Here is a 13,079-nt window from a genome sequence, read left to right as displayed (position 1 = left end):
TCTGAAAATAATGGGGGTTCCCAAAGAGCAAAAATCCACAGATTGTGATTCACAACTCATGACAGCATTCTGAGGCATAGCAATTTTATTCTATGCTTATTTTCCAAATTTTTTGTTTTATACATGTTAAGATGTTTAAACAGAAAGATTTAAAAATACCTTACAGTTGAAATATTTTATTCACCTTTTAAAAAGTGCCCTTATGTGACTGACTTCATGTTGCTATATTTAGACTTTGCTTTTCTTTGAGGAAAGCAAGGGATATAAAAATAAACTCCTCCAAATACCTAGGCACAAATATAATTGATCTTGTCCATAAAATTTTTGGTTATTCTGAAAAAACTAAAACTAAATCAGACATGATGCACAAAGGACAGTTTTGGAAGACATTTCTCTAAGTAATTTTTTTTTTTTTTTTTAGCTTTTGTGTCCTTGATTTTTTACTACTCTAGATCACAGGCTGTCACCGAAGCTTAGAACATTAGATAATGTGTGGGTATATCTTCTATTGCTTAGGGAGAAGTGCTCTAATTTCTAACTTCGCAGTAAGTGCTCTAATTTCATTCTGACCCTTAATTTCAAATACCTTTAGTACAAAACTTTTAACAAATTGAAAACTCTATCTGAATCTAACTTCCTTTTTCTCCTCATCTATTTAAAGCATTCTTGAATGCTGTTAAAACTCAACTCATAAGAGAAAAACAAATGTAAATGATGCATACGTAAGTTGAGATAAAACACTCATAAACTTAAGGAACAAATGTAATAAATATACATAATAAATAGTTTATTTTGTAGAGTTTAAAAACTTCTGCCTCTGCTTTCCTTTTGCTCACGTTTACTTGGTAGTCCTTTATTCGCGTGTTTCCGACTTCTCTGTGTCCTTTTGTCATTACTAGTTAGATGAATAACTGGTGTGTATCCCTTGTTTTCTAAAACTTAAATTCAGAACGTCACAGAAGAATAAAACCTACCTACCTACTCCCATTTAGAAAGTTTTCTGGAGATCTGGTTCTACTTACCAATGTGTAGTTTTGTTGGCTTTTTGTAAACAGCTTTATTAAAATTAGTTCATATGCCATACAATTTACCTATTTAAACTGTGAAATTTAGGGGTTTTAGTATATCCAGACTTGTGTAACCATCACCAAAAATCAATTTTGGAACGTTTTCATCTTCCGCTAAAGAAACTCCCTTCTCACCCCCTCTTTTTCCTCAAGCCTCGTTCTCAACCATAGACAAGCCCTAATCTACTTTTTGTCCTTATATGAGTTTCCTATAGTATATTTTCATTCCATTTCATATAAATGGGGTCATGCAATATGTGGTCTTTCGTGACTAGCTTCTTTTACTTAGCCTTAGCGTCTTCAAGTTTCATCCCACATTGTGGATGAGTATTTAATTTCTTTCTATTGCCAAGTAATATTTGATATTATTGATAACAAGAGGGGTTCTCAGGTGGCTCAATGATAAAGAACATGCCTGCCAATGAAGAGACATGGGTTCAATCCATGGCTCAGGAAAATGCCCTGGAGTGGAAAATGGCAACCCACTCCAGTATTCTTGCCTGGAAAATTCCAGGGACGGAAGATCCTCGCTTGCTACAGTCCATGGGGTCACAAAAAGCTGGACACGACTAAGCGACTGAGCATGCACACACACATTATTGATATAGCACAGTTTGTTTTTGCACTTGCGAGTTGATGAACATCTAGGCTATTTCCGCTTTTTGAATATTTTGAAAAATGCTACTGTGAATATTTGTCTACAAATTTTGTTTCCTTGCATTGGAATATATAAATAAGAATTGAATTTCTGGGTAATTTGGTAATTTTTTATTACTTGTTGAAAAGACTTTCTATCTACACTGAATGATCTTGGGACTCCTGTTTCAAATCAATTGACCATAAGTGTGAGAATTTGTTTTTATAATCTCAATACCATTCCATTAATCTATAGACATTTATAGTTCTAAATCTATAATATGACAGTACAACGCTATTTTGATTACTATAGTTTTGTAGTAAGTTTTAGAATTAGAAAATATGAGTCCTCCAGCTTTATTTGTTTTGAATGTTGGCTTTTCTGGGTCGTTTGAATTTTGACAGGAATTTTAGGATCAGTTTGTCAATTTCTGCAAAGAAACTCACAAGTACTTTAATAGGGATTATATAAAATCTGTAAATCAATTTCGGAGAATTTACAGTATCTTAACAAGTTATGACCAACCTAGATAGCATATTCAAAAGCAGAGACATTACTTTGCCAATAAAGGTCCGTCTAGTCAAGGCTATGGTTTTTCCAGTGGTCATGTATGGATGTGAGAGTTGGACTGTGAAGAAAGCTGAGCACCAAAGAATTGATGCTTTGGAACTGTGGTGTTGGAGAAGACTCTTGAGAGTCCCTTGGACTGCAAGGAGATCCAACCAGTCCATTCTAAAGGAGATCAGTCCTGGGTGTTCATTGGAAGGACTGATGTTGAAGCTGAAATTTCAATACTTTGGCCACCTCATGCGAAGAGTTGACTCATTGGAAAAGACTCTGATGCTGGGAGGGATTGGGGCAGGAGGTAAAGGGGACGACAGAGGATGAGATGGCTGGATGGCATCACCGACTCGATGGACATGAGTTTGAGTGAACTCCAGGAGTTGGTGATGGACAAGGAGGCCTGGCATGCTGCAATTCATGGGGTCGCAAAGAGTTGGACATGACTGAGCGACTGAACTGAACTGAACTGAACAATATCTTAACATGCACATTATTAAGATGGTAGCTTTGTTAATTGAGTACCTTTATCCATGCTCCAAATAAACTTAGGATTCTAAATTCAATATCAGATTTTCTTCATCTTGATAAACAAATATGATTTCTGATATTTAAAATTCCCTGTATCCATATATTTCTGATCTCAAGTAAATTGACAACTTAATTTTTTTTAAATTTCAAGTTGAAAATATTGTCCTTCAGTAATTTTTAGAGCTTAAATTGTTTTCTTATATGAATTTAATATCAGAAATAAATAATGGCTGCTAACTGCTAATTTATTTAATATTCTTTGGAAAAAAATAGAGGTAGAAGCATAAGGTTTAAAATCATGTTTTGTTTTTTCCTTTGCATTTTGTAATTACTACTAACTGGAAGTTATCTCTCTGCTATATATACACATACATGTGTGTACATATACATTTGTATGTTGCATGTGAGATTTACTTTCCATTGTCACAGTACTCTAGATCCACTCCAAATCTCTCTTTTTATATACATAACCTAGTATGATGTGGCACTGATTTGCTTACACAGCAAAATATGAAGCCTAGGCCTGTTCTGAAATAACATTAAGGACTTTATTTAAACCTAGAAAATAAAAGTAATTTTAAAATTCCTTTGCTGGGTTTTTCTTAAAATTCAGAGTTTAAGTTCAACCCAAAGCCATAGGTTAGCTGGCTATTACTATTCTGTAAATATTCATTGAGTCTTCATAATGTGGTAATTTAAGGAATGGATTTCTTTCAAATTAAATTGGACTCTCATGTGCCACTCTGAGTTCCACATCTATATTGTCAGGGGGAGAATATAGGTGTAATATAGAATTATTTATACTTGATGCATCCGTAGTAATGGTTCTGTACACCAAAATGTTCTATTCTATGAAGTAGACATGTTCCTAAAAGTTTGTATGAGTTGATTATGTTTTTTTAGTGGATGAAGAGTATTCAGTCTTCATACTGTGTGTAGTAAACCCTAGGTGTAAAAGCTCTTTGTGAGTAAAAAAAAGATTTTGGTGTGAATACTCACCCCCTAAATTATCTGTAAGCAAGTTTGAATCATTATATTTTTCTAAATTATAGTGAAAAATTAAGAACTTATTAAAATTTAATAAATACACTTAGAATATAAATTTATAAACTCAACTTGTCAGTTGGTTTTAAATTTATTGTAAGAAAAAAATAGGGTTATTTTTGTGATGACCTTGTGACCCATATAGTGTGTATTTATCAATTTTCTTCCACTAAGGAATAGCGTGATAATTTATAGTAACTGCTTAACAAATGTTTATGGCGTGCTGCGTATACGTCAAGTGTTCTTCTTAGCACTTTAGAAGCATCAGGGAACACAACAAAGAACCCTGTCCTCGTGGAGTTCATGTTCTAACAGGGAAAATAGGTTATTTAATATGTTGCTCCTGCTGCTGCTGCTAAGTCGCTTCGGTCGTGTCCGACTCTGTGCGACCCCTAGACGGTAGCCCACCAGGCTCCCCCATCCCTGGGATTCTCCAGGCAAGAACACTGGAGTGGGTTGCCATTTCCTTCTCCAATGCATGAAAATGAAAAGTGAAAGTGAAGTTGCTTAGTCGTGTCCCAACTCCTAGCAACCCCATGGACTGCAGCCCACCAGGCTCCTCCATCCATGGGATTTTCCAGGCAAGAGTACTGGAGTGGGGTGCCATCGCCTTCTCCGTATTTAATATGTTAGGACGTGGTAACTGCAATGGAACAGGAAAAAAATAAAACAGGATAAGGCTTGGAGAGTGCTTTGTGGAGGTGAGGGAGAGCGTGCATATTGAATCAAGTGGTGGTCAGGGTGACCTCATTGAGAAGGTGAGAGTTGAACAAGGCTTGAAGGAGGTAAAGGAATTAACCAGGTGGCAGATTCTCAAGGGAAAGTGTTCCCAGCAAAGAGAATGGCTAGAGCAGAGGTGCTAAGGTGGGCATGGCGGGCAAGTTCATGAAATAGCAGGCTTTGGGCAGGGGCAGGTACAGGATTAGGCAGAAGATATAGGGTCTTGTAGACCTTTTGTAAAAACTTTGACATTCAATCCTAAGCCAAGAGGAGAGAGTCAGTTGCTGGACTGACTGACATAATCTGTTTCTAAAAGATCATTCTGCTTTTTGGGGTTGACAATAGTTTGATGTGGAATATCATTAGATGGTTTCCTGACAAGCAGACATCAAGACAAGGAATTGGTTCATTTGAAGAATATGCTGGTAGGGAAATGGAGCCATGAGAAAGGGAATGGAGACCAGCTAATACCACATGGTAAACTACGGCTTGATTTCCGTGGAGACACTCTGAGAGTCAGGGTAAAATGCATGTCACACTACGGACATCAGTGCAACAGAGCTGAGTGTGTATTCCTCAAGTCCCTCCAATCACTGACTGAGGGCCACTTCCCAGGAAGTCAGAGAAAGCCCCCAGGCAAAGAAATGAAGGCTTTGGCCTTGGAAATGAGCAGAAAACTGACATGGTAACTGAGAGGTTGGAAATCAACCCAAAGTTTCTGCTATGAGGGGCAAGTATAGAGGAAGAGAAGCTTGTTACAAAGCTCCTGTGGGAATCCATGCAGGAGGTAATGGTGGCGAGACCAGGATTTTAGCAGGGAAGTGTCTGATTCTGGACTTTGTTTCTAAGTCATGATGTGTTCTCATTTTGAAAGTCTTTCTAGAGACTTTGTGTTTGTAAGATCCAAACAGAAAAGAAGACACGATTTTCTCTCCTTAACTGGCACTGTAATGGATCTAGAGCTTCTGATGCTGTTGTACTTAATCACTAAGAGAAATAGTCACAGTCTCTCAGTGACTGTGGCAACAACAAAATTCGTGCTTTTCCTCTATAATGACAGAAACCATGAGAAACTGAGGTAAAAGACCCAAGAGGCCATTGAGTGACTTAGGTTGGCTGGGCTTCCTAGATCTGGTGTCACATGAAAAGTATACAGTTTGATCACAAACAAGTTAATTGATAGCCCTTTAGTTTGATGTTAAAAATGTACTTTCCTTGTTCATGGTGTTTTGTGGAGAGAGTAGTTTAGGAAGGAAGGAGGGAAGGAGTTGGCAGTTTTATAAACTTGGATGAGTCCTCCAATGTCACTGATAGTTTTTGCTGGGATATTATTCTTTGTTTCTATTTTTATTTCAAATTATTTTAGCCAATTATTTTTTGCTTCTAATACTGAAGCAAAATAATATTTCTACCTCTAATACTGAAAAACTAGAAAACATTTTAATGGCCAAAAGTAAAGCATTTGTTAGTTAATTTATTATATTTTACAAAATGTTATATAAATTGTGATCTAATTTTTGATAAACATTGAAAAAAGTCTGGTATAATAAATTCTTAATAATAAATGTTGTATAGGTGGGTGGCATATATGGGTTATTCTTGTTGCAATCTGTGTTGTCCTTTCTATTACGGTATGCATGGCTCTTTTTAACAAGGAAAAAATAAAAGCAACAACAAAGCAAAAATATAAAATATTAAGTTTTTCCCTTAAGTTTTAGACCCTTGTACTGACTGCATATTGGAGCTTGAAATTTGCCAGTTATTCAAAATAAACATTTTCAACCATCATTTCTGTGTTAGGGAACAGAAACTCATAAACGTATTATACATATTCTGGACTGCCCTGTTAACATTTTTACCCATCATGATTAATTTATCCACATTTCAAATTTTGAAAATGTAGGTGACCATTGGGTTTTATTCTACAAGCTTAGTACTTAGGTGTTCACCAAGCATTACACTCAAGAGTGCTTTCCAAACAATACAGGTAAAGATTATATGTCAAGGTAAGGAACTTAAACCTGAGCTTCCTAGGTCATGAGAACAAGTGAAATGTTTAAATTGAGTTTAAGATACTGTTTTTCAAAACTTATTTACATACACTGTCTCAATCTCATTTGAGCCTTATGTCAATCTTACAAAATACAAAGCAGATTTTGTTTGTTCTGTTTACTATTGAGGAAACTGAGGCTCTGTAAACTTAAGATCTTTGGTCAAGATCACAGTTTAGTCACCAGTAGAGAATGGGGTGGCAAAAAGCCAGATACAACTTAGCAACTAAACAACAAGAGAGTAAGCATAGAGTTTGAATCTGAGATTGGCCCTGGAGTTTCTCTTTCACAGCATTCTCAAATATGCTGATTTTAGTTCATGTTGAGAATACATTTTAGGCCCCAACGTATCTCTGGAGTACTTTCTGTTGTAAAGCTGTTTATGAGCATAGAGTTACCTAATATTTATGTAGTGTTCTTTGATTCCTGGTGCTCATGAGTAATGGAGACAGTTCAACCTATTACACTACACAAGAAAAAAGGTGACAGGCACATTGTTTAAATCAAGGCCAGACACAGTGAGCGTCTCTCATGTTAAGAGCATTGCTGGCTTTGCTCCCAGAGCAGCATGAGCCCAGTTCTCTGCTGATGGACACAGCCGGTAGCCTCTCTAGTGTTTTATTCCTGGACTGGCATCTTCATGGACAGTAATTCCAGTGGCTGGCCTGAGCATTTCCTGGGTCTCTGATTTTTTTCAGATTGTTATGGCTGTCTTGCAGTACTTCATATTTTAATTATTTTATTAAAACTTATTCTTAGTGTTCTGATCATAAAAACAATAAATCCTCATTGTAGAAAAATACAGAAATAATCAAAATTAAAATATTTCACCCATAAGTATCCACAGCTGAAACTTTTATATCCTTCCAACATTTTCCTTTTGCATATATGTATGTTTACAAAATTCAAAGTATATTCTATACGTGATTTTGCATCCTGTTTTTCTCATTATAATAAGAAAAATTTCTTTTTTTTTAAATTTTTTAAAAAAGATTATAAAATTGAATTTATTGAGTTTCACACAAGATGCACTTATAAAATTAGTACTGAATGCCATTTTAACAGAGGAAATGAACATCAGTCCAAACTCCCAATATATTCTGCAAAAAAAAAAAAAAAAAAAACTTCCCAAAATGACAGCATAGTTACAGAGTCAATCAGCAGATGAATGGATAAGAAAGCTGTGGTACATATACACAATGGAGTATTACTCAGCCATTAAAAAGAATACATTTGAATCAGTTCTAAAGGTGGATGAAACTGGAGCCTATTATACAGAGTGAAGTAAGCCAGAAAGAAAAACACCAATACATACAGTATACTGACGCATATGTATGGAATTTAGAAAGATGGTAACAATAACCCTGTATATGAGACAGCAAAAGAGACACTGATGTATAGAACAGTCTTTTGGACTCTGTGGGAGAGGGAGAGGGTGGGATGATTTGGGAGAATGGCATTGAAAAAAAAAAAGAAAAGAAAAATTTGTACTTCTGAGTTTTATTTTAAAATGTCCTGTCAGTTGTCTGTAGTATAACATAATTTATTTGACTGTTTATTTTGAAATAGCTTGATTCTAATTTCACAGTATTACAAATAGGGCTATAATTAATGTTTGTACATAACTCTTGATCCTAATCTGCAAAAAGATGAACTACTAGGTCAAAAATTGTGACCTTTTATGCATCTTGATATATTGCTTACTTACTTTCCAGAAAGGTCCTTTTTCAAACTACCTTTAACAAGGAGTGAGAATTCCTGTTTTCCTACATCTTTGTTAAAAATTATTTTAAAAGCAATTTTAAAACAATTTTGGTAATTTTGTATAAGAAATGTTATATTCTCCACCAGACTTATTAGTATTAAAAGTAACATCAAATATTTTCATATTTTTAACCATTTGTATTTCTCCTAGCTCATTTTATTAACTGTTATTCCCATGTCCTTTTCTGTTTGATATCATCTACTGATGACAATTGGATTACATAAGAAATTTTTTATTAGTTACAGAAAATTTGAAAATGTTTCTTAACTAATTCAGTATCTTTCTTCATCCTTCTATTGGAACTTTTTTGCTTAAGTTGCTTATTAAATGTTTGTAATTTTCTGTTACAAATAGTTCCCTTCTGGATATTGCTATTAAAATGTTATGTTTTCTCTATTTTTTTCCTACTAATCAAACTGGTTTAGTAATATTTTCAGATATTACTCTTGCTTTTTTTTAATCCTAAATTTTTAAATGATCTTTGCTTCTTTGATGGCCTTCTCTTGAATTGAAGATTTTTTTAAATCATTATTTCCTTTTCTCCTCACCTTCACATTCTTTCTCCTCTTTTGGCCAATACTCTTAAAATTTTAGCAGGTATAGTTTCAGTCTGAATATAATGAGCTCTTCCCTAATATAAATAGAAGGTTTTCAAACAATTTAAACCTTGTTTTCCTCTTATGTATCATAATTATCTTATTTGTAGTTTTGTGAGTTTTAAACATTGTTATTGTTTTTGCTGTTTTACATGATCAATATTTGTTTAAATTTTCCTATATAGTCACTATTTTTTTTGCTCACTGTTCTTTGCATTCAGAGCTTCCTTCTGAAGTGTTTCCATCTGCCTATTATTTTTCTTTAAAATTCCTTTAGCACATGTCTTCTGATGATAAACTCTTAGCTTGTTGCGCATTGCCCCCCTCTTTAGTTTCACGTAAGGCTTTGGAGCATCACCATTGCTTACAATCTAAAAAATGTTTTGGAAATACACGTTATCAACCATCTAGTTACTTTGCAGTAGGAGTGCCTTACTCAAACACTTTGCTTACGTGAAAATTTTTCTGGCTTTTGGCTTCCATTGTTGCAACTGAGAATTCTTCTGATGGTATAGTTGTCATCCTTTTAGAGCTAATCTAGCTTCTCTTACCAATGGTTTTTAAAATCCCTTTGTCTTTGGTGTTCTGCAGTGTTATGGTGATTTTCCTAAGCATACATTTATTTGTATTTATTCTCTTTGGCTTATTTTGTGCTTTCTAGATCTAAGGATTCAGACCTTTTAGAATTTCTTTCTGTTTACTTCTAAAATTTCTCAGTTATCCCTTTGAGTTTTTCTCTCCTTCATTGTCTCTGTTCTCCTAAGATATTGATTAGTTGGATATCAGATTAACTCATTCTACCCTCAGAATCTCTTAATCTCTCAGGTTAGTGCTTTCTATCTCCTCTCTCTCTGTTTCTTCTGGCTTGTTTCTTCAGAGCCTTGTTACAGCTCAGTAATTCTTGTTCAGTAGTATATAAACTGCTCTCTACCCTAGCCACTGGATATCTTTAAACAGATTTTTTTTTCATTTTTAAAAGTTCTATTTGGTTTTTCTTCAAATCCACTTAGCACTTTTCAAAAGTCTTCTTGCTTGCTAGTTTTTATTGCCTCACATTTCATTCCAAACATAATTATTTTTATTTTATAATATAAAATAAAAATATTTAAATATCTGAAATCATTTTATTAAATAGATCATTATTAAATAGATATTTTAAAAGATCATTTTCATATCTGAAATCTTTGGAAATCTAAATCTATCAGTTTCTTTCTATGGGCTCTCATTTACTGTGGCTTATTTCCTTGTGAGTTTGATGATCCTTGTAAACTCTTATTTGTTTGATCTTAATCTGTGGTTTCCTGAAGGCCTAAATAAAGAATGCTTTCCTCCAGCCATTTCTTCCAGGATCCATGGCATGGCACAGGGATCTCAAACTCAACTTTCTTATCTTGTAAATTACTTATATCAGCTTTTATCCTCAGGGAATCTCTGCTTTTATGTTTGCTTGCCACTCCCTGCTCCCCTTTCCAGTTTTAGCTGTTTGTCTTGGAGCACTCCCTAACTGCAATGCTTATAATTTGGTTATTTTGTAGTGAGAGGACCCTGCTTAAATATTATTAATAGCTTTGTCTTCAGCAGGAGCTCAGTTTCCCTGGATGCAGGTTCTCTTTGGATTGCTGTTCTCTTGGCATTAGCTTAATTATATTCATTTTCACTACTGAGATTCCAGTATTGACTACCTCTGAGGGGATAGCAGGCAATAGAGTAGGGAGGGTTCTCCCTACTTGTAAATGGATTAGTGGTGTAGAAACAGTCAAGCCACCAACTTCCTACTGATCTTTTTAAACCCTCTAATGCTCAAGAACAAGAAAGACTCAGAACACATATTAAGCTTTTTTTTAGCCTCTTGGGGACCAGAGGGCCCTAGGAAGCTCTGTCAGGGATTATATTGACCTTCTTGGTGTTTACAGAGCTCTCTAGACCAAGTCTCTGTAATATCCCTGCCCTGGGTCTTGATGCTGATTTCTATTCACTTTCCCAGTTGAAAGAGGGTAGCATTCTGCAGGAGTCCCCTCAGTTAGAACTGTCACAGGACCCAAGCCCTATTTGCACATAAATACTCACAGGCTTCAGGGGCTGTTTGCCTCAAAGAAGGAGATGATTTTCCATTAGTAGTAGAGACAGGGAAACTGCTAAGGTCACATCTTCTCACAGTCTTCATAACAAATGCTTTAGAAGACAAATGACTTTCTTATTTTAAGAAAATTATTTAGAAAAAATACATTTTTATATGTACATCTTTGGTCTTGAAGTAAGAAAGTAACTGGTAGTAATTAATGCTTTTGTACTTTTGTGTACTTTTTTTTTTTTCCTACTATTGCCCATGTCCATTTAGGTATTCCTCAGTTATAGCTCTCATTTTTCAAAATAAAGATCTTTGAATATATACTCAGGTAGAGCAAAGTATACTAAATATTTTGTTAACTTGATATCCCATGGGCATCAGTCGCCAACAGTATGGAAAAAGGATTAATATAAAACAGTACAACAGTGTTACAAACAGTACTTGAAGTAACAGGTTTCCCTAGTTGCATTTAGAATTTTCATTGTCTTTCTTTTAAAATTGTCAGACTTCTCCAGTAGCAGAAAATGTTTTCCAAAAAGATTTTAGAATTTATGAGATTTGGAATTATAACAATTATAATGGATTTCATGATTGAACGAAGCATGAGTTAAGAATTAAAGATGAATGAGTGTTCAGAATTAACATGATAAGGATAGAACCCATTAACATGGGATGAATATAATACAATACTTAAATTACTAAAATCTTCTTGCCCCTGCTGCTGCTGCTCCTGCTAAGTCACTTAAGTCGTGTCCAACTCTGTGCGACCCCAGAGACGGCAGCCCACCAGGCTTCCCTGTCCCTGGGATTCTCCAGGCAAGAACAGTGGAGTGGGTTGCCATTTCCTTCTCCAGTGCGTGAAAGTGAAGTCGCTCAGTCGTGTCCGACTCTAGCGACCCCATGGACTGCAGCCCACCAGGCTCCTCCGTCCATGGGATTTTCCAGGCAAAAGTACAGGAGTGGGATGCCATTGCCTTCTCCCTTCTTGCCCCTAAATTAATATAATCAGAAGTCATAGTATGTTTAGGCTCAAGAAGTCATCTGTTTATATTTTTAATACATAGCTTTATAAATGCTCTAGATTAACAATTAACTGTACTTGAAAGTAAAATACTGCTAGCATCATTCAGAATTCACTGAGTTCAAAGCCAAGGATATATATTTATATTTTTATGTACTTTGAAAATTAAAATTTTATAAATGGAAATTTTCATTTTGCTATTAAAACATTGAGATTATCTTGCCTTAAATCACTGAAAATGAATGTAAACTATGATGGAGAAGAATATAAAGATGAGAATAAACAACAACAAAAAGATAAGCCAGTTTCACCTCATGGTGTTTGATATGATAAACAGAAACATTTACAAATACAAAAGGCTTATAACCCTGACTGCCTATATCCATACTGGCTGTCATTCAGCAGAATAATACATTACTTAAGGATACTGTCATATCATGGTTGCAGTTTTGCAAATAAGAAGTGGTTATGTAAAGTAGGCTACAGTATCATTTATTGGGAAGTCATAAATACAGTTTAGCAATTCTTGAGGGCAGTGTCCCAGCTCTGACAAAAAAGACTGAATTTCCAACATCCTTATCTTTCACCTACTCTCAGATAAAACAGACAGTATATTGGACCCATACAAAAAAAATTATGGGCAGATTAAATTTGCTGCAACCAAGAACACACAGTATTCATGGTTATCTTCGAATAATGTCAAACGTTTCCAACACTCATTCCTTGTATATATGTTAAAATAATGATATATAATATATTAACATAAAACCAATATTAATGTCAATTACAGATTAATGAGTAACTAACATAAAGTTCAGATCAGTCGCTCAGTCGTGTCCGACTCTTTGCGACCCCATGATCGCAGCACGCAAAGGCCTCCCTGTCCATCACCAACTCCCGGAGTTCACCTAGACTCACGTCCATAGAGTCAGTGATGCCATCCAGCCATCTCATCCTCTGTCATCCCCTTCTCCTCCTGCCCTCAATCCCTCCCAGCATCAGAGTCTTTTCCAATGAG

The 13,079-nt window shown here is 35.2% G+C and overlaps 1 protein-coding gene across 5 annotated transcripts in view; it reads left to right on the top strand.

Annotated features, from left to right (window-relative positions):
• ATRNL1 (attractin like 1) overlaps positions 1-13,079 on the top strand; it is an 805,870-nt gene that overhangs the window by 520,114 nt on the left and 272,677 nt on the right. The window contains exon 28 of one of the 5 annotated variants that reach the window (XM_027529450.1): positions 422-757. The exons of the other annotated variants lie outside the window; for them this stretch is intronic. Coding sequence (XP_027385251.1) covers positions 422-436 — 15 coding nt within the window. The 3' untranslated portion in view covers positions 437-757. Of the gene's footprint in view, positions 1-421; positions 758-13,079 lie in introns of those variants that run through there. 5 annotated transcript variants of the gene reach the window in all.

This window comes from Bos indicus x Bos taurus, chromosome 26, assembly GCF_003369695.1.
Source record: "Bos indicus x Bos taurus breed Angus x Brahman F1 hybrid chromosome 26, Bos_hybrid_MaternalHap_v2.0, whole genome shotgun sequence".
NCBI classification, from domain to species: Eukaryota; Metazoa; Chordata; class Mammalia; order Artiodactyla; family Bovidae; genus Bos; species Bos indicus x Bos taurus.
The sequence above is the reverse complement of the archived record's forward strand: the minus strand, read 5'-3'. Positions and strand labels throughout refer to the sequence as shown.